General features: G+C 36.7%; 2 protein-coding genes across 3 annotated transcripts; one reads left to right on the forward strand and one right to left on the reverse strand.

The window, feature by feature from the left end:
• Nucleotides 1–2,990: 2,990 nt before the first annotated feature.
• LOC138007872 (uncharacterized) lies at nucleotides 2,991–5,191 on the forward strand. Its single transcript, XM_068854980.1, has 2 exons — nucleotides 2,991–3,472; nucleotides 3,668–5,191. Exons 1-2 carry the CDS (start codon nucleotides 3,387–3,389, stop codon nucleotides 5,172–5,174), a joined length of 1,593 nt encoding a protein of 530 aa, XP_068711081.1. The 5' UTR covers nucleotides 2,991–3,386; the 3' UTR covers nucleotides 5,175–5,191.
• A 2,295-nt stretch (nucleotides 5,192–7,486) lies between these two features.
• Nucleotides 7,487–18,227, reverse strand: LOC138007859 (uncharacterized). 2 transcript variants are annotated; one of them, XM_068854968.1, is made up of 18 exons: nucleotides 17,936–18,227; nucleotides 17,505–17,594; nucleotides 16,704–17,003; nucleotides 15,947–16,109; nucleotides 15,535–15,568; nucleotides 15,116–15,166; nucleotides 13,692–14,822; nucleotides 13,351–13,437; nucleotides 13,075–13,131; nucleotides 12,676–12,761; nucleotides 12,440–12,525; nucleotides 11,697–11,788; nucleotides 11,146–11,238; nucleotides 10,606–10,681; nucleotides 10,331–10,412; nucleotides 9,949–9,999; nucleotides 9,480–9,689; nucleotides 7,487–9,118 (listed from the first exon to the last, which is right to left on the reverse strand). In XM_068854968.1, the coding sequence occupies exons 3-18, from the start codon at nucleotides 16,952–16,954 to the stop codon at nucleotides 8,918–8,920; spliced, it is 2,751 nt and encodes a 916-aa protein (XP_068711069.1). In that variant the 5' UTR covers nucleotides 16,955–17,003; nucleotides 17,505–17,594; nucleotides 17,936–18,227; the 3' UTR covers nucleotides 7,487–8,917. The 2 variants fall into 2 exon arrangements, with proteins under 2 accessions (XP_068711069.1, XP_068711059.1); XM_068854958.1 differs by having other exon boundaries at nucleotides 16,704–17,594.
• Between the last annotated feature and the right edge of the window lie 1,844 nt (nucleotides 18,228–20,071).

Here is a 20,071-nt window from a genome sequence, read left to right on the forward strand (position 1 = left end):
AGCCAAATTGGTAATGAGCTGTTTAAAGATAATTACAACAATTATAAGATAAAGAAAAAATCGGTTTATGTAAGAAAATATCACATTATCAATGTTCTTGATGAAATCAGCCTTTATAATAAAAAACAAATTCCGTCATTTGTATTTAATAATGTTTTGAAAATATTTGATAAGATAAACAATTTATTGCCACAGAATAATGAACAACGAAAACGAATTAGTATTCATCGTTTGTTTATTGAATGGGGTATTGATTTTGAAATTAAAATAACTAAATCTAACAAGACTCTAAAATATTATGAGGAGTATTGGAACAAAATCCAAGCATTAATAGGTGACTAACTTAATTAATTTTTTTATCATATTTTGATTTTAATTTTTCATTTCCTGTTGGAACCAAATCGATAATTATACTGTCGAGAAGATTTATTTCGTTTAACAGTTTTTTTTTTCTTCAAATGGAATTCCTCGGAGATATGATCGTAAATCAGTTAATATTTTAGCATATGTTGTGTAAGCAAAACGACTTAACTCAATTTTTCGATTATAATTTTTGGTTTCCGCATAAGTACCTAAAAGTAATCCAGCTCCAGAAATAGATCCTAGAACGATTTGATTCAATGTTATACTACCAGCTATTGTACCTATTACTATGAGTGCTGTTGAGGTTATTTTGCATGATAAATCCATTCTTTTATTATGTTTAAAAGCCTGTTTAAATATCCAAAAATGTTTATGGTAATGAGCAAAAAGCTCTTTTAGTTCTTGGATTTGTCTTCCGGTAAATCTGATGAGATATGGTCCCAATCAAAAATATTTCTATGATTGTCTATGATTATATATTATTCAGTTGGATAAACTTTCTTATGTTTCTTGTTCTAGACTATGTATTTTATCAAAATATTGAGCTCTTCAGTTGGTACATCGTTGTTTAATAGTTTGACTCTAAAATGACCGTAATGTTTTATTCATATTAAATGTCTGCTTTTGCGTATTGTGATCTTATACGAAAAAATCGTGTAATGACAATCGAAACCGATAATAAATTTGAATGTTTAGTAGTTTATAATTAAATTGGAAAGAATTATAAAAAAGTCGAATTTGTTTGATTATTGATCCATTTGCAAGCAAGACGTTTTTATTCCCATTTATAATAGACGTTTTGTCTGATGCATTTGTGATGAAATAACCGTGTAAATAATGTGATGTTTTTAAAATATCAAAGCCACTCGTGTTGTTCGGCAGATGCATTGTAAATTTTTCATCAGACGATACTTCGTAAGCTTTTTCCCAATCATAAATATTCTGGTCTAAATCATGTACAGCATCATTTTTTATAACATATATGACAGCATATATTCTCAACTTTGTTGGACTGCTATTGTCAAACGTGCTTTTAAAATCCCTACATAACCTTCTTTGAATACTTTGTGAAGTACCATCAGGAGACAGATTCAAGATTTCTCTCATATAGTGATATTGGTTTGAAATATTTTTGGCAGCTTGATAATCGATGTTTATATTTAACCCTTGAAATGACAAACGTGTGCTATTAAATTCATTGTCATAACAACTATCTGGAACATACATTTCAATACATGTATATTTTTGTGAAATGTTATCTCTGATGAGTTTAAATAGATTCCAATCCCAACGTCCATGATATAGGCTACAATCTTAGACAAAAACCTTGAAACACTTTGAACATTCTCGCACCGTTTTCGTCCACCTCCCTTTTTCAATGTTGGTGTAGCCAGTCAAAGAGGAAAATGTCGTCTCAACACTGTCAAGGGGAAAGGGGTGTTGACTGGCCTCTTGTGTTCGAGGTGGGGCGCTGTTGACCAAATCTGGATGATTCATAGACTCAACATACTCGGGATCTTCTTTTGTTGCGTATCTCCAGGCGCCATAATAATTGGAGTGAACAAACGAAAAATTCACTTGAATGGAATGGTTGTCATCGAGATAACTTCGCACACGCAACCATCGGCGTGGATGCGACAGCTTTAATGCCATGTGGTAATGCGTCCCCCCTGAAGAATGCTGCTTTTGACTACAAACCCACTGCACAATATAAGCTAACCCGCTCCTTGTCTCCTTGAATGCTTCCACCACCGTTCTAGCAAAACAATCTCTCGTTTGAAATTTTTCAAGATTGGCTTGACTGTAAGTAATTAAATACACGCTACGCACTTCGCGATGCAAAAGCCTCCCTCGCGATCCCACATGGAGCTCTTCTGAACATCCATTATTCTGCAAGTGTTCACTTCCCTGGTCACTTTCCTCCATTAGCTGAAATGAGATCCGTTATTTGCTTTTCATTGAGAGCATCGTCATCATTTGACCCATCTTTGATATTTGTCATTTTTTTTATTATTCATATCATAATTACCATCTTCAGTTAATAAAAAACCCACCCCAGGAGGACCAGGTTGGCCTTGTTGAAGGGTTGTTATTGTTTCTAATAAACCGTTTGAATAACTCATGTATATATATTGGTGTATATTATAATTGTTCATTAAAGTTTTTTTTGTAAATTTTCGTGGCTTATCAATGTAAATAAAGCTATATGGCTCCTCCGTTGCTTTTTCATAGACTTCTTTAGGAATGTTGTTTCCTCGCCAAATAAGTGATTTTTCATTGTTGCTTTAAAATTAATAGACACGAAAATGTGAGCAGTTCAAACGAATAACTTTTGGGGTTTAGTAATAGCTTTGTGATAAATAGATGACACCACAATTTTTATGTCTCCCCCTTATAAAATAATCAATCAAAGTGTTATAATTTAGTCACGTGCGGAGTCACGTTGCCAGTAATTGGATATCTATGTTGTGTAATGCAGGATTTCATTTTCATTCTTTTTCGTGATCGAGCAGTACTTCGCCGCGAATGAAATTAAAGACGAGAAGAAGCAACGTATGGCGCGCCATATGTAGCAAAATTACGTTTCGATAAATACATGAGAAAGGAAACAAATTAGTTTCGAAAAGGTAATGTGATACGTTTCGAAATGTAATGTAATATGTCGAAATGGGTTTCGAAAGGTAATGAGATACTTTCGAAACGAAATGTGATTCTTTCGAAAGCCGGTTGCCATGGCTATAGCATGTAACGTGATAGTCGCCATGCTATGGAATGGAGTGTCGTCATAGTCGTCTTATATGACGTATATCACGTGCTATTCCTCAATTTACTCTCCTCCAAAGAAGCGGACATTTTGGCTTGGTTGTCGTGGTTAAGTTAAAAGAATTCTTTCAACTTCGCAAATTTCAGCCTTAATAGTCACTTTATTCGACTGTTTTCTTTCACTTGCGCCATATTATTCCAAAGTTTTTTTTGCTGCTTCGACGGGTCTACGCCGTTAAACGCATTTCGTGCATCTTCAAATGGTACAACTTGACTTTTACATGCACGCAATGACGCCGCCAAAGATTCTCCTGTTTCTGTTGTTTACTGCGAGTTATGTGGAAAGGTTTGAGTGGTTTTCTTTCTTCGTGGTTTTGTGGTCCTTCAATTTTTTACCTATTCTCCCTTCTCTCTTTCATGTTAGTCTGTCATTTAAATGTCGTGATGCCAAAAATAATTTAATTGGTTATAATGTGCATTATATTTTAAGCTGAAATAATTATTTAGCTTTTAACGGAAAATGTTTTTTTCTCGTGATCAGGCAAGACGCCAACAGGCAATTGCAGCAGTTCGTGTCATCTATTTTGCAACTGTTGCAAGAAATAGATAGGTGTAACGGTACTCCTTTGGACAGGGAGACTGCAGAATTTTTGCGTCTCAGATTGGGTGGTTCGATTCGCCACATGCACCAGGTCCTTACTTTTATTGAAGGGTCTCCCCAATTTTCACAAAGTGAAGTTAATGACATTAGAAATCTTGCCAGAGAACTAGAGTTGATCAAAGATTTGTTCGAGAGATTGCCAGTTTTCACTCCTAACTGCTATAGGGCTCCTATCCAGCATACTGGTGCCATTGGCCGTCCAGCTTATGAAATATCCAGTGAACAGATAATGCTTTTGCATTCATGTCATTTTTCTTGGAACAATGTTGCAAGCATTTTGGGTGTTTCCAGATGGACCATACGAAGAAGGGCCAATGATCTTGATATACCACCTTCTTTTCTAACATATTCCCCCATTCAAGATGGAGACTTGCAACAAATGGTCCAAGAAGAACTTTTGTCAATGCCTCGTTGTGGGGAGCGCTACATGCAAGGTGCACTTAGACGACGTGGTATCTGGGTCCAGAGATGGAGGGTGCGAGATGCCCTGATCAACCTTGATCCTATTGGTCGAGCCTGCCGCTGGGCACAGCAGATTCCACGTAGACCTTACAGAGTGCCACATCCTAATTTTCTCTGGCACATAGATAGCAACCTAAAATTACGCCATTGGCGATTTGTGATCCATGGGGGTATTGACGGTTACTCCCGGTTAATTGTTTATCTCAGATGCAGTAGCAATAACAGGGCATCTACAGTGCTGTCATTGTTTAGAGAAGCAATTAATGTGTGGGGTCTGCCTTCACGTGTCAGAGCCGATGATGGAGGAGAAAATGTGGCTGTAGGGGATGTCATGATTCATTTTAGAGGGGAAAGGCGTGGAAGTTTTATCACAGGGCCAAGTGTTCACAACACAAGGATTGAGAGATTGTGGCATGAAGTGGTTCACTGCATTTTATACATTTTCAAAAATATATTTTTGCATTTGGAACATATTGGTGTGCTCAATCGTAACAACGATGTAGACATATTTTCATTGCATTATGTTTACATGCCAAGGATCAACAGTGCTTTAGTACACTTTGTGGATATGTTCAATAATCATGGACTTTCCACAGAGCATGGGTTATCCCCACATCAGTTGTGGATTTCTGGCATTTTGCAACATCATTCATCCAATTACTCTGGTGTTAGAGGGGTCATCAATGACAGTATGCCTGCTGATCTGGTCATGTATGGAGATGACCCAAATGCACCCTTACCACAAGGGGATGATAATGATTTATCCGGAGTAGAGGTGCCTCCAATCTCATTACATGTTCCAGATCATGTACTTGTGGTGTTGCATGAAACATTCCATCCAAGGGAAGAAGATGGAAACCAAGGAATGAATGTTTATATTCAAGTCAGGCAATTTTTAATTCTTTATTTTGGTTCTACAGTGTAAACAGTTAAAATCATAACACATTGACACAGACATTGGATTCTGAAGATTATGCACATAGAATTATTTACTGGTACATGTAAATGGATGTCTGGTTGATGCTGGCTCCTGAAAGTTACCCTTTTGTGTAACAGATTTCAGTAGAGCAATTGGCAGCATACTTGTCTGTTCTGTGTTGAGCCAAAGGGCATACGGGTAAAGCTGACTCCTGAATTTCACCTGAGATTGAATTCAGTTGAGAATTGCAGCTGTCTTGATGCTCAACATTGACTCATGTCATGGAAACTATTGTTGTCTTAAAATGTACTGTTAAAGTTGTCTCTTGTAAAGTACCTACCAGTGTTTTTTAATCAAGAACAGCAGCTTACATTCTGTATCTGTTGGTTCTCAGTCTATAACTAATCCTGGCTACAATGAGTCGAGTTGGTCACTCGATGAAACCCCCTAGTAGTCTCAGTGTTGTTGTTCGGATTGCTCACATCTCATGTGAAATCAGTTTTGAAAGACTCTACCTTGCAAGTTGACAAGTCATGTTTCGAAATCAATGTTAAATGTTAATTTATGGAGCAGTATAAATTGCCAACCTAAGACTACTAGGTAATACCCTCTGTTCCAAGAGGGGGGGACCAGGGAACCACCCAGAAGCTGATGGGTTCAAAATCCATAATGGAGACCAGCTCAGGCTCTAAAGGTGGCAACTTGTTTCTAGCCCTACTCACTTCTTGTCCTTTGATGGATCATGACTAGCGATATTTGAAAGTTGTAAATCTTTATAGTGGCATGAAACATAATGCCCACTCATGGGTGGACAAGCTGTGTATTTGTTTGTTTGTTTTTTTAACTTAATAAGTGATCATACATGTAGCAACATTTTGAAACACCCAAAAATAAATGGCGGTCACCAAGCTTGTTTTTGAATTCTTTTCGCTTAAGGCTAAAATTAGCAGCGTATTTTACAGGTCGATATGTTGCTACAGTATGGTAACCTATTATGTCATAAATTACGTCACCAGTGACTGGGCATTTCTTTGAAAGCGTTACAAAAGGTAATCACTACGAAAACCACCGAACTGTGCATCAGGGGTGTAGCAAAACAAAATATAGGCCCACAATACATGTGTTGGAAGAAACCGCTGAAAATGGCGAATGATATCCAAGGGTATATACTTTGTGCCAGTATGCCATATAGTCGCCTTGCATATAGTTGTCCATATCGCCAAGTACGCAGTTGATCAGTAGTAATACGTACTTGGCGATATGGACGACTATATGCTAGGCTACTAAATGGCATACTGGCACGAAGTATATACCTATCAAAGAAATGGAGTTGTGCTCGTAACGTAGCGCAGACCTCTCAAGTCTCACGATTTTGTCGTGAGACTCGCGGTTTTCAGTTCAATCTTCACGGTCTCCAGACGAGACAGACAAATCTCACGATAAATAGAGGCTCAAGCTGAAAGAATAAATTTTTTTGGTAGCATTTCATTTTTGGCTTGCTTGGGTGAGTTTCTTGCGTCAATTGTGTGCAAATTTATAGTAAAACTTAACAAACGAAGCTGTTCGATTCTTCATCCGTCTACAGTCCATGACAGACTGCCGTCCATGACCATATATAGAACACCTGTTTGAAATTAGGTCACCATAACCAGTCTCTCGCATTTGGATCACGTTTTCAAAATGGTGGAAATTGCTGTCGGACTTGATGAACTATTGGATGGTTCTTAACAGGCAGCTACTGCATATAATGCTGGCCTCGGTTTTTCAAAAGGTGGATAACGCTATCCACCGGATAAACACTAGCAAAAGCAATTGAGTTATCTAGTGGATACTAATTTATCCAGTAAATAGTGCTATCCACCCTTCGAACAACTGAAGCCTGAGCAATGAGATCAGCTCAGTGCTCACACACCGGCTGGACTTAAGGACGGTGCCTACTATTGTTATTGCGCATACGTTTTGTGCATCTCGAGACACTCGGATTTCCTATCGGTGATGTTTACTAATACAGGGATATTTTTGCGCGGTTTAAAACTATCCGGAGAAAGTAGATCTTAGTAAGTACTCTTGGTATCCAGAAAGAAAACGAGGGTAACCATGCATTTTTGAGAGGTAATTAATAAGCTTCAATTTGAGAAAGAACGTCATACATTGCTTTGTATTTTAAAGCTTTTTACCAATATTATTGATGAATTATCTTTGAAAAATGCGTGGTTACCCCCAATTTTCTTTTTGAATATCAATAACACTTGTTAAGATCTACAGTTCCTGCACAATCAAAAACTGGGGCAAAAATATCTTTAATTAGTAGGCACCGTCCTTAAGCTGTGAGTATTCAAGCTGTGAAAATAAAGTTTATTCCTGTGTTGTTAAGGTCCACACATGTTTTTAAAAAAATATAACCAGGAAAAAACACTTCCTCTTATGAAGAACCTGTGTTTACTTGGTTGTGTCTGCCGGTCGATCAATCTCCAGATTTTTACTGAAATCTCCTGATTTTTTTACATCCGTCTCCAGATTTTTAGTGTTTTGAGGTTGAGAGGTCTGGTAGCACGATTGCACTATCTTCAGATTGAAAGAAAACTCAAGGCGAGAAACAAAATAATTTGTCATTTCTTCATTTATTTTAGTCAAAAGAGCAGGAAAGTGGCAACTGTTAACCCTTTTGTTATGAAAAGTCGCAAAGGGAAAAAATTCAGTCGCAAATGCACCTGCAAGACATTATGGGAAAAGGAGGAGTCTTCGAGGAAAGTTTTGCTGCGTTTCCCAAAGAGAGATAATTTTTGAAAACATGTTGTTCCATTGTTGCGGTCGTTATAGTGCACCATAATCCAGTGGGAAAGGAATTTCATGAAAATGTTTAATGAAAGTCTGCGGGGCAGAAACTCGGTTATTCGGGCCCATTCCACAGGTCGTTGGTTCTTGTAATAATAACTTGAATAAATTGGTCATCAAGTGGAACTGATGGAAACTGATGCCAGCCACCGTAAAACAGCTGGTTTAATAGGGTCGTGTGTTTTGTACTCAGCATTTACCCCAGTTCAGGTGGTTGTATTATTTGGCTGTGGTGTTTTAGGCATTTTGATTGTTAGGGTTATGACCCATCACAATTTATGTTAGTATGGAAGTAGTCTGTACCCAGAGGAGCTGAACTTGGTTTCAGAAATCTTTATTAACATAAGAAATTAAGGATATAAGACATTAACATTCCAAGTACTTATTTGCATTACGCTTGCCACTGGAGCGCAGCAGGTCTTGAGAATCGCATATACGAATAATGATGATGTAGGTACCTCACATTTGTAACAATAACACTTTATTTTTTATTCTGGCAAGAAATATTGTTGTTGAAAACTACATTTCATGTTGCCTTTATTTAAGACTTTCAGGGGGTATCATCAAGTAACCAACTCAACTCATTGTTGCCGGGACGACTGTGCTTTAGTATTGCCATTTTAAACTCTATTATTTGAGGGTTATATAATGTATACTGCATTCCTCAACTGCAAGCACTTTCAGAACTGTGCATGCAGGAGTCAGCATTTCCCTCGAAATTTTCCTTTGAGAATGAAGTTGACTGTATCATACTTTGAAATACACTCTTCAATCTCTGAATGCTGCATTCCTCAACTGTGTGCACTATTGAGTGCATTTCAGGAGTCAGCAATTCCCATGACTTGTGTCAATGATCAGTATGTTTTGAGTATTCTAACATAGAAAATCATCCACATCCACTTTACATTTTTTTTTTAAGTTTCTTGTGATCTGTTTTCATCATTTTCATTTAAGGATACTCTCACTACAACATTTGAATCCAGACCTACGTCCTGTATACGCATGCTGCTTTCATGAAGCCGTCTGGTAACATTGCGGTCAAGTGGACAGTGTAGAGCAATAGATGCTGAGACATATTCTCCAGGAAGCAAATTTCTCACTTGTTGGTATAGATCCTAGATTTAAATGAAAAACAAAATTACATTATTATGAAAGGATTCTAATATTATGTTGCACTCTTGGTTCGAATTGGTTGTTGTGACTTCATACAAGCTGATACTCACAGTGTTGCAAGCCCATTCACATTAAATGTATCTCAAAACGCTGGTAAACATGCCTGCAGATTTTCCAGCAAGTAAATCATTGTGAATATTGAGCCATTGATTATCAGGGTCCACTTTTGAGGATGGGACGATCATAAAGTAATGAGGACAGGGGACACGGCATTGCAGTTCAGGGAACATACTGTACATGTAATCGAGTCATTTGGAGAAAAATGAGAATGCATGCATCACAACCCACATTTTGTTAACCCACCTTCAAAGTGTTTTGCAATGGAACATCCAGTATATGCCTTTTGCCATCAGGAAGAACAACAGCAATTTGCAGCTCTCCTTCTGATCTAAGCCTCTTCGCTGGTGGTTCATTTGCATTTTCTTGTCGTTGCCCTTCATTGCTCTCTTGCTGTGGCTGTTCATCACTACACTCCTGTTGTGGTGGTTCTGTGGTTATTACCTCTGAACGGATCTAGCAAAGAAATTCAAGTAAAATATGTGACTGATGTCCTTTTAAAAATCAGACACATTATTTTAAGTACTTAGAGTGACTGTGTCATTAATACAATAATTTATGGGATACATGCCTTTTTTTTTAACATAATTATATTAGTGTACATCAATTGTTGTTCCATTGTCATGAATGAAGCAAAAACATTTATTTGCTTGATAGCAATTGCAATACTGACTCGTCATGCTTTTTACATAATGCATCATGTAATTCAGTGTACCTCTTCAAGCAGTTCACATTGGCAGCCTTTGGTATTCTTTTTTCTTAGCTCCTGTTGCACGTAGGAAAGATCATAATACAGACTGAATTAGCATTTTTAGTCAAGTGACTTAATTGATATATTAATAATAATAACAATACTAATAATATCTTTATTTCGACTGAAAAGACCGTCAAATCAAAAGATTTACTTGTATAAACCTGTGATTAGTAAAAATAGTACCATAATAATGTAAACAGATAAAAATGTTTAGATATTAAGATAGGTACAAAAAAATAATATCTACAGGATCACGTCACAAAACAAGATAATTATTAAGACTGACAGACAGACTATAGTTGACTTGGCTCTCATACCAAAATCTAAAACCAATGTTTCAAACCTTCTCTTTGTCAGCTTTGAGAGATTCTGCAAATGCCAGATCTTGTTCCTTCTTCAAATCCCTTTCTGCTTTTAAGGCCAGCCTGAGATAACAGAGTATGAAATGTTTCATGAAACTTTACAGTATTTGTTTCTTTCCTAGCTTCTGTGATATTGATGGGGAAGGCAAAGGGAATTAATTTACGTTAAGATTAATTTTGTACATATGAACAAAGCCTTATAAATTATGTTTTAATTAGATTGGACATTACAACAGGTGTGTTATAATCCGCATACCATTTCCTCTTCTGTTCTTGAAATTCTTTCAAAGCTTCTTCCAGAAGTCTTTGGAATTCGGAAACACTTGGTAACTCTTAAAGAAACATTGTTTTGAGATATTAGGTTTGTGATGAGCGGGAAAGATGTTAACAATTATTAATTATTAATGTTCAAACATAATTATTCTCAAATCCCATAAGCATGAATAAATAATAAATATTGTTTGACTATGAATGATGATTGTTAGAATTGAAATATTTACTATATTTAAAAGTCGTACTTCAATGAAATGGTAGTATCAATTAACAAAGTTTGTGCTAACTCATTCAGGACTGCATTACTAATTGACCCAGAAGCAATCGTCTGTTCCATCAAGTCACACGATTGAATTTTCATGTTTCCCCTCTAGAGCATAGTGGCAAGTTACGTCTAATACAAATATAACATTTTTTACAATCATGTTGACCCCTATTAATGTGTAGATAGAATGCGAGGGTTGAGCATGTAATTATATTCTTGTCAAATTGGATCACGTTTGAGATACATTGTGATCAATACCTGTGATCTTTCGCAAAACTTTTTGGCAACCATCGACATTGCAAACTACAGCCACCATTCCTGAACTGCTGTGATGTTGTATGGCTTCTAGTCCTGAAAACAACACAAGTTATGCTTTGTAATTAGAAAAAGTACCGACAGATCAAGCCTGTGAAGCTAAACTATACCACAGTGTGAGGTGTATATACATATGTGTGCATATTTGTGTACTAAGCGTCAACATTTCAGTGAGATCAAGTAATATTACAAAAATTATTATGTAAATTTAAATTGTCTAAAGTTGTTATACTTTTTAACTATTTGTAACTTATATCAATCTGTGGATAATGTTTTCATCTCATGTATATGTGTCAAGGAATAATGATTGTCATTTACTTTTCATTCCACCCATTCAGGGTTCCATAATTTTAATTAACTAAATAGACATGGTGTAAGTACAAGTATACTATTTGTTTAAGCTTTCCCTAACCAGTGGAGGTTTAACCTTTTTTTGTGCTAACCCAGTTTATGCATAAGTACTGTCAAACTGTTTACTCTATAGTTTACTTTACCTTGTTTTCCCGAAGCTCCATCTGATGATTGCACCCAAAACAAAAATTGCTCATTCACCACATTTGCAATATCTCTGTGTTCAAAAATGGGCCTGACAAATGTAAATTATATTAACATTGTTACCGGTTGTTGTTAACAATTTATCTTCGTTAGTGGGAGAATTGTAAAACATCGATTATCAGAGTGACTGCAGTATGAAGCAAAAGGCAAAAAGTTTAATATTTGGAAACATAGTGATGCCATATCATAATTCTATTGATTTTGGTTATTTTAGGAAATTCATCTCTCTTACATGCACTTTGATTGTTAGCATGATTGTGATTTATTGAAAATTGAATTTTATAATATATATTTATTCGTTTTATAAGGCGCCTAGAACAGTTAGTTGTACAGATGCTATACAAATAAAGATTACATGTAATAGTAGCATTATTACTATGCGTATCAATATTCTTATTATTGTATTAAATATTTAACAATTATTCGCCTAAGGTGAAGTGACTATCGGTGAATTCGTCTCGTCGAGGTGAATATTCACCGATGTAATCACTGAGCCTTATTGTTTTAGTATAAATACACAGTTGATTATTTCAAAAAAGAGAAAAAAAAACATTTCAACGTGAAATCATCTTCACTTACAGTGGCAAAACAACTACTGGCAGCCATTTTGTCCAACGAGGTGTTTATCGGCTGATAATGCGAGATGTGTATTTATACTAAAAAATAATAAGAATGTTCTCACCTCCACAAAAGCCACTGTCTCTCACTACAGACGCTCATTAGTGCTGGTCTGCGTGACTGTCCACATATACGTACCATTTCCATGAGCTGAAACATTCATAACAATTACAGTAAACAATCATTATTGACTACTTGTAAACTGATTGCCAACCTCAATCACTACAGGTTTCCCAGTCATCCAAAACTTAATTTAACATACCAAGTAGACACAATCTGTCTCACAACTTGTTTACTTACCACATGGAAGGTACATGGATGATTGAATGGCAGCCTTGCAGATTGTGTCATTGAAATGGATGTTTGTAGCGCACTTGCCATCTGGCCTAAAAAAACAACAACAATTAATTTTTTATATTAATTTTTTACTATTCTTTTCATTATGAACATGAATGTATAGAAATGACTGCATACCTTGTACGGCGTAGTTCTGCAAACTTCTACAACTTATTCAATACCGTAAGTATAATAATTATTATAAAGCACTGGTGCCCGTAAACAACTTCTTATAATTATGGGAATGAAGCCCTAAGAGTCAAATTCCGGCTTGCAATATTTTGATCCATGTGTGTAATTTGATAATAAAAGGTAAATATGTATTGCAGCTGTTGGTCAGTATATCATTATAATACCTCATACCCTGATTTGGAGGCAACAGATCAAGCAGCACACTTGCCTCTGGTAACTCTATGGTGCCTATATGAAGCAATGTAATCGATAGTATAATTATTACAACCCACTATCATTGCAGCTGGGATCATGAGAAAATCATAACAAAATTTTAAACAGAAATGTTCATACTATTATGGTTAATCATATTGGTATAATTTGTTGAAAATGGGACAAGCAGTCATTACCATTTGGCATTATTATAATGCATTTTGAAATTCCCTTAAATACAAATTCATGCATTACCTGTAATGCTTGCACTTAAATGCTCAATTGATGGCCTGGAGACAGCTATTGTAGTTATAGTGGTTGTTAACTGTGTCCCTGCCATTACTAAGGAGAATGAAACAAAAAATCCAAGTCAATGTTTACAATGAAATGAACCTTTTATCTCATATTTTCTGGACCAGTAGTAATGGCAAAACATTGTAAATGCCACAAACATTAAAACTGCCCATCCTGTTTCTATATGCATATCTATGCCACAGCTGTTTTCTTTAGATATTTAACCTAACCTCTTAAACTTATACTGTGATACTACATGTGAAAAACTAACTTAAAATAAGTTGTGTTGATTAAAATAATACCTGTTCCAGTAGTAGGTGTGCATGTTGAGGTGGGTGGAGTAGCATTATCCATCATAGATACTTCAGTTTCAAGCCCAGCTCCATGGTCGGCATCACTGTCATCAACTTCTATTGGAAGAGTTGCACGCCATCTGCGACCGGGGTTCTGTTCAACTTCACCTGAAGAGCTTATACTCCCTTCATTACTTTGGAGAGCATCTCCACCATCCACATGATTAGAACCACCTCCCATACCACTTGGCATTGGAACACTACTGGCCGTAACTGATGAACTCAAAACATTGGTGGTGTTAGTCGCACTGGCCACATTGCTATTTACAGTGGTGTGTATTGAGACTGAGTTTGTGGCAATGGAGGTTAGCGCTATAGGGAGACTAATTGGTACACTGCCAGATCGAACAGCTGGTGCAGAATTAGTTATGGAGATGCTTGATGGGGTCAAACTAGTCACTGCAGCTGTCACCATGACAGGTGCTGCATTGCTGCTCCTTGCACTAGCAATAGTAGTTGTGTTAGTTGATGAGGTGCTTGATATAGTGGATGTAGTCACTGAAGCTGTCACCATAACAGTTGTTGCATTGCTGCTTGTTGCACTAGCGTCAGTAATGGTGCTAGTTGATGAGGTGGAACTAGTAGCTATCACTGTATCCATAATCGGTGCTATATTATTCCTCCCTGCACTGGCACTACTAATAGTGGTAGTTGATGTGGTTCTTGTGGAGGTTGGCCTACCTTGAAGCGCCCTTCCCCTAGAGAGTCTGTAGAGTCGACTTCCAGATATAGGACTACTGCTATTATTAGTTCTTATGGTGTGTGTTCCATTTGAACTGCCTGATGGTCCCCTTCCACCTGGATGGCTAACTAGCCTAGCCCTCGTCCCAGCTACTGGACCATTGGTAGATGTACTGGTTGATGTTGAAATTGTTCCAGTACTAGTAGTCATGGACCTTGTCACCGATGGTCTGCCAAATCCACTTGAACTGTATGGTCTTGGGGGTATGAAACTGAATCGATCACCAGAGGTGGTGTTTCTTTCAGCGTTGCTTGACGATGCAATGTTGAATTGTGCATCACTTCCTGAGACTCTACCTATTGGTTCTGGCTCCAAAGCACGAAATCTACCGGTAGTTGCTGAGTTAGAAAGAATGTTAGGATCATATTAGTGAGACTTGATTTAATACTAAAGGTCAATTGGAAAACAAAAAAAAGCATCATTGAAGGATTTATGCAGTTGACTTCTACAAAATTCCAATAAGTATAATAATTATACAATTTTTAATACCTAGCTTGCCAAAATTACTGTATCACCAAGTGAATAGGAATCATTAACTTGTATATCGCATTATACGCAAAGTTGTATGATTTTTGATATGGCATTACATCGACAAAAACCCCAAATGAAAAAAGGTCATAAGTGTACTTACCCCCAGAAAGATAAGATTGTCGAAACACAAAACCTGGACGGGACCGTCTTCCTGTGATGTATAAAGGTAGACACAAATGAGAATGATATTTGCCAAAAAATAGAGGAAAAATAATGACCATCCCTTGTGGATTGATTTTTTGTCCATGTAATATACCTTATTGGATCATTGCAACTTTACTGGTGCAACTTTTGTATTGAACATGATTTGTATATACATCATGTTTTTAATAGCCAGTCAGTGACATAGAAATGGTCATGTATCTCATACATACATATGTTGCTCAACAATTATAGGTGTTGTGCAGACATTGAGTTTACATTTCGTTTTTAACATTTAAGACTTAAGAAATATCGATCAGAGTCAATAATTTGATATAGAAGGATGCCAAATTGCAGGAAGGATTTTTTTTGCATTACCTGTAGATGAACCTTGCTGCATGGGACTCTGGCTCTGAAATAAATAATTAACCCATTGACCCCTATGTGTGAGACGTAATATATTTTACTCTGTCTACTTGTAGACGATTTCAATCATCAATGGTGTCCTTACTTGGGTGTTTTGAGGTGTAAATGCATTAATAGCATTATAAGTATTAGTATGATATTACTATTAAATTATTGGGTAACTTCATTGGGCATCTGTGCCAACTGGCAATTACATTACCTGCATGATGACAAAGGGAACTCATGGGTTCACAACATTTCTTCACAATGGTGCTCAGCACACCGAACAGTGGTGTGGAGCTCGGGAAAAATTATGTGAAAAGGAATGCCAAAAAAATTAACAAATAAACAAAGTAGCAGCTTACGAAATACATCATTATGTTACCTGACTGGGGAATGCTTCAACCAAGCGAAAATAAAGCGAGCCTTGTCCTGCTACCTTGTGAAGTTCCCTTGCAGTAAATCCACAATCTGGAGCATTTGCAGGGATCAAATTATTTCTTGAAGTTTTGTCAGTGACTAAAATTTCAAAATAGTCATCTCCATTCCTAAAGTTAGAAATAAAGATTTCAGTGTGTGCAAGAAAAGGACTGTAACTTCTTTTGTAGTTTTACCTTGATTTGGTTCAAGTTCAACATTATACACTAATGACATTAGTAAAATTAGTGGCCCACAAACTTTATTTCTTTTCATTGTTTGCTTTTTTAGATAACTTTCTATGCAAAGTCTGAATTTGGCATCATTTCACTGACCTGAATTGTCAGTCTATCGACCGTAACTCATGTCATCTTCTCTATTTTTTTCATTACATGATAGTTTTTGCTAGAAGCAGTTGTAGGAGGATATGTGAATATGGGAATAATTACAAATGAGAAATTATAACAAAAAAAATTCAGCTAGATGAAGGGTCAGTTCAATTTTATTCATGCATGAGATCATACTGCTCAACAACACAATGATATAATCCTCAATTAATCTTGATGTTCTTGTATCAATAGATTGATTTCTAAACAATAACACGCACTTGATATATTTAACAATTACAATGGCTTTACATGATTATTTACAATGTAGTAGAATTTTATAATAAATTAAAACAAAACATACGGTCCACTCCTATGAAATAAATATAAATTAACTACCTGCTCTGCATTCCTCTAAGGAGGGGAAAGGCACTGACCAACGCTTCATTTGCTGCTGATTCCTGGGCTCCCCGCGCCAAAGATAACTGGACAATTCTTCCATTGTCTCCAAGTTCTTTTCTGGTGCTCCGACGAGGAATTTTGTCAACACCAGGGTCAAGCAGAACCACATTGAAATTATATGCATTGTGCACCTGACTTGCCCTGCTACTGCCTGACAGTGAAAGACTGCTACTGTCAAGTGATGACATTACCTGTCCTCTGCCTGCCCCTTGTAACCCTGGAGAAACACCTGCAAAACTATGTCGTACCAACCGAGCTAAATTCCTAGTCACTGACAGAACCTTCAATTTCAAATACAAATAATGGACAAGTATAGATTAGTGCAGTCAATTCAATTCCCCTGTGTAAGGGTAATGAAAAATTATGTGTGTTATTTTCGAACAAGAAACAATAATGTATTCCCCCAAAACAAGAATAACAAATGCTTGACTCCATAAAAACATATAAAGCATGTGCTGTCAATTTAACAAGACAGCAAAGTTGAATTTTGGGAGCCAAATAAATTGAGACACTGTGAATACGTGTAGTGTGGTTCGAATTTTCAACTTCATATCACATTCATTTGAAGCTTATTATAATGAAAATAGGAACAAAAAAAAAAGGAATTATTTTGAGCATGTTTGGTACCGAGTCTGGTTAACTCTCGTTACGTGTCAAGATGATACTCAAAGAACTGCCCACTCCCATCAGAAATTCTTATCATTATGATTTAGATTTAAGAGACACCACATTAGTCACCTCGTCACCAGAAGAACCACCTGAAGGCATCGCTCTGGGTCCTTGCTCTTCAGCTGGGTCCTGGTTGCCAATAGCACCACTGTTTACAGTCTTTTAAACAAATTGCCAACCATTAAATGACATTGTATTTACATTGACTGGCAAAATCCAAATTGTTTTCTTTTTCATTATGAATGTAGCACTTGTGAGATAACAACTTCTTACCATATGAATTAGTTTTCCTTGACAACTCTGAATGAAAAGCATTTCGATTTTTTATGTAGTTTTTTTCATTTCTTTCCCTTTTCTTCCTCTGTCTTTTCTAGTTTGAATGAAGCCTATTATTAAGTCATAACTAGAGAAAATCAAAGATAATAGCTAGAGTGGACCAAGCGTGCAAAATAATTTGTAATTTGCTGCATAAAAGTATAAAAATATATAAATTGACTCACTGTGTTCCCTGGACTGTCCGGCTGATCGAGGTAACTCCTCAACTGAGAAAATACATCGTCACCCGGGATATGAAGATCCTAAAAAAACACAACAATAAATAGGACGAAAGACATCCATACCGTCCCTTTACATTAAACAATAGACAACCGGAATCAGCCAATTTTACGAAATAGAGTGATTTAATTTTCCTTCAAAACATTTTTTTCCTCTATCCTGCATAGTTCGATCAAGGTTATTCCTGAGATGATTATTATAAGCTAGAGAACATGAAAGATTATACTTAGAGGTAGATAGGTGCTATGTCACAACAGTTATTCAGCGGTGTTACCATTTCACATGCGCACGTATGCCATGTGCTTTTTCAGCAGTGTTTTGAGAGATCGCCATGTTTAATAAAACTATTTGACTGTTGCGTTAGAGAACGAGTCCATTGTCTGTCGTGAGACACAACAATAGGGTTATTCAGTAGTGCCCCAAGCTTAAGATGTATTTCCTAAATTGCCCATGCATTTAAGTGTATATCGTAAATTTGACCTACAGTGTTTCCTGGACTGACAGGCTGATACCGGTAACTAAATACATCGTCATCCGGGATATGAAGATCCTAAAAAAACGGGACGATAAATGCATACCGTAACTTTGATTATGTTTATAAATAATCCATCAACAACCACAACACAATCAATCAATCCATTGTTAATTGCACGTAACGTAGTTACGACCGCGTCATAAGGAACCGTTCGAGCTGAGTCGATAGACGACAGTGACAGGGAACAACAGTTTGCTTGTGGATCAGTGCTATTCGGAATTGGTGTTTTGAATTAAACACTGTTTATCAACGCTGAGCGAAACACTTGAATTCGGTCTATGAGAACATTATATTCGTGACCTTGTAATCAATGGACATCCATATGTACATCGTGTACTAAGCCAATATCGAAACTACTGTAATACACATTCTTTAACCCTCCAAAATCTTGCAAGAACATTTTCCCGGTTTATTTTCGGACTATTGCAAGTCACGTGAGAAACTTAAACCAATGCTTATTCAAAATTCTGGATGGACAAACAAAGCGGTTCATGTTATTTTCGATATTGCCTAATTGTCACGCGCTGTCAAAATCCCTTTTAGCGTTACACGTATTTGACCCGCGCGGAAATGGGAACAATAAAATCGTCAGTCTCTAATTTCTAGTTCTTGCGCGTCTACTTACTCAGTTTTGTGGACACTCTGGGAATGCGGGAATAATTTATCCTCTCTTGCGGTTTACTCAGCTATGTTGAAAGTTTGTGAATATAGAACGAAGGAAACTTTTTAATCAACTCACTAACCTGATCGCGGGGTCCCGTGTAAATTTCTTCTTCAACTCCGTCGGACAGTTGTTCCCAACTGTTTGCATCAGAGTTGTCATCCATACTCTATAAAATATGTAGACATACATACGCATTCTCTGCCCCAAAGAACTGGATTAGTGTGTGCTATCATGTAGTATGATTCGCATTTATTCAGATGATAGTTCATTGAGTTGGGGCTTTCTGCTCGGCGAATGCACATTAAGGGTGCGGTCGATTGACCCTATTCCAGACTAAGAATGCGTGGAGCGATGCTTTAAACCACAATGTGTGGCGTTTTGCAGCAACGCGGATAATAAAGCTATGTTTAATATGGCATTTTAGCAGATGTTTGACAATATTAATGTGAATATCCGCAACTACATTGAACGCGTCCTAAAAGTTAAAGGGGTTTCAATGCAATGGGCATTGTTACATCTATACCTTTGCAACGCAGATACTTGACAGGATTGTTTTACGTCACATGCCCTTTATTCGACAAAACCATTGAGGGATTAAATATTTATCAGTTAAGTGAAACGGCTGTTCTCTGGAGTAATCAGTTTTGTTTCACAAGCACATCACTGGGTTTACTTGCTGGATCACACAGAGCACCACTGCCAACAACCAAGACAGTTCAGGACATTTTTTCAAAAGAAGATGACGACAAAAAATCTGCTCCGGAATGAGTTTTGTGCAAAGTAAATGGAATTTAATTCCTTCAGAATATGTTTGAATTCCTTGTTACCTGTTTCTAAAAATTATTAGTAGCGTAGAACATTTTGCCAAGCTGGCCATATCTG

Source organism: Montipora foliosa, chromosome 1, assembly GCF_036669935.1.
Source record: "Montipora foliosa isolate CH-2021 chromosome 1, ASM3666993v2, whole genome shotgun sequence".
NCBI classification, from domain to species: Eukaryota; Metazoa; Cnidaria; class Anthozoa; order Scleractinia; family Acroporidae; genus Montipora; species Montipora foliosa.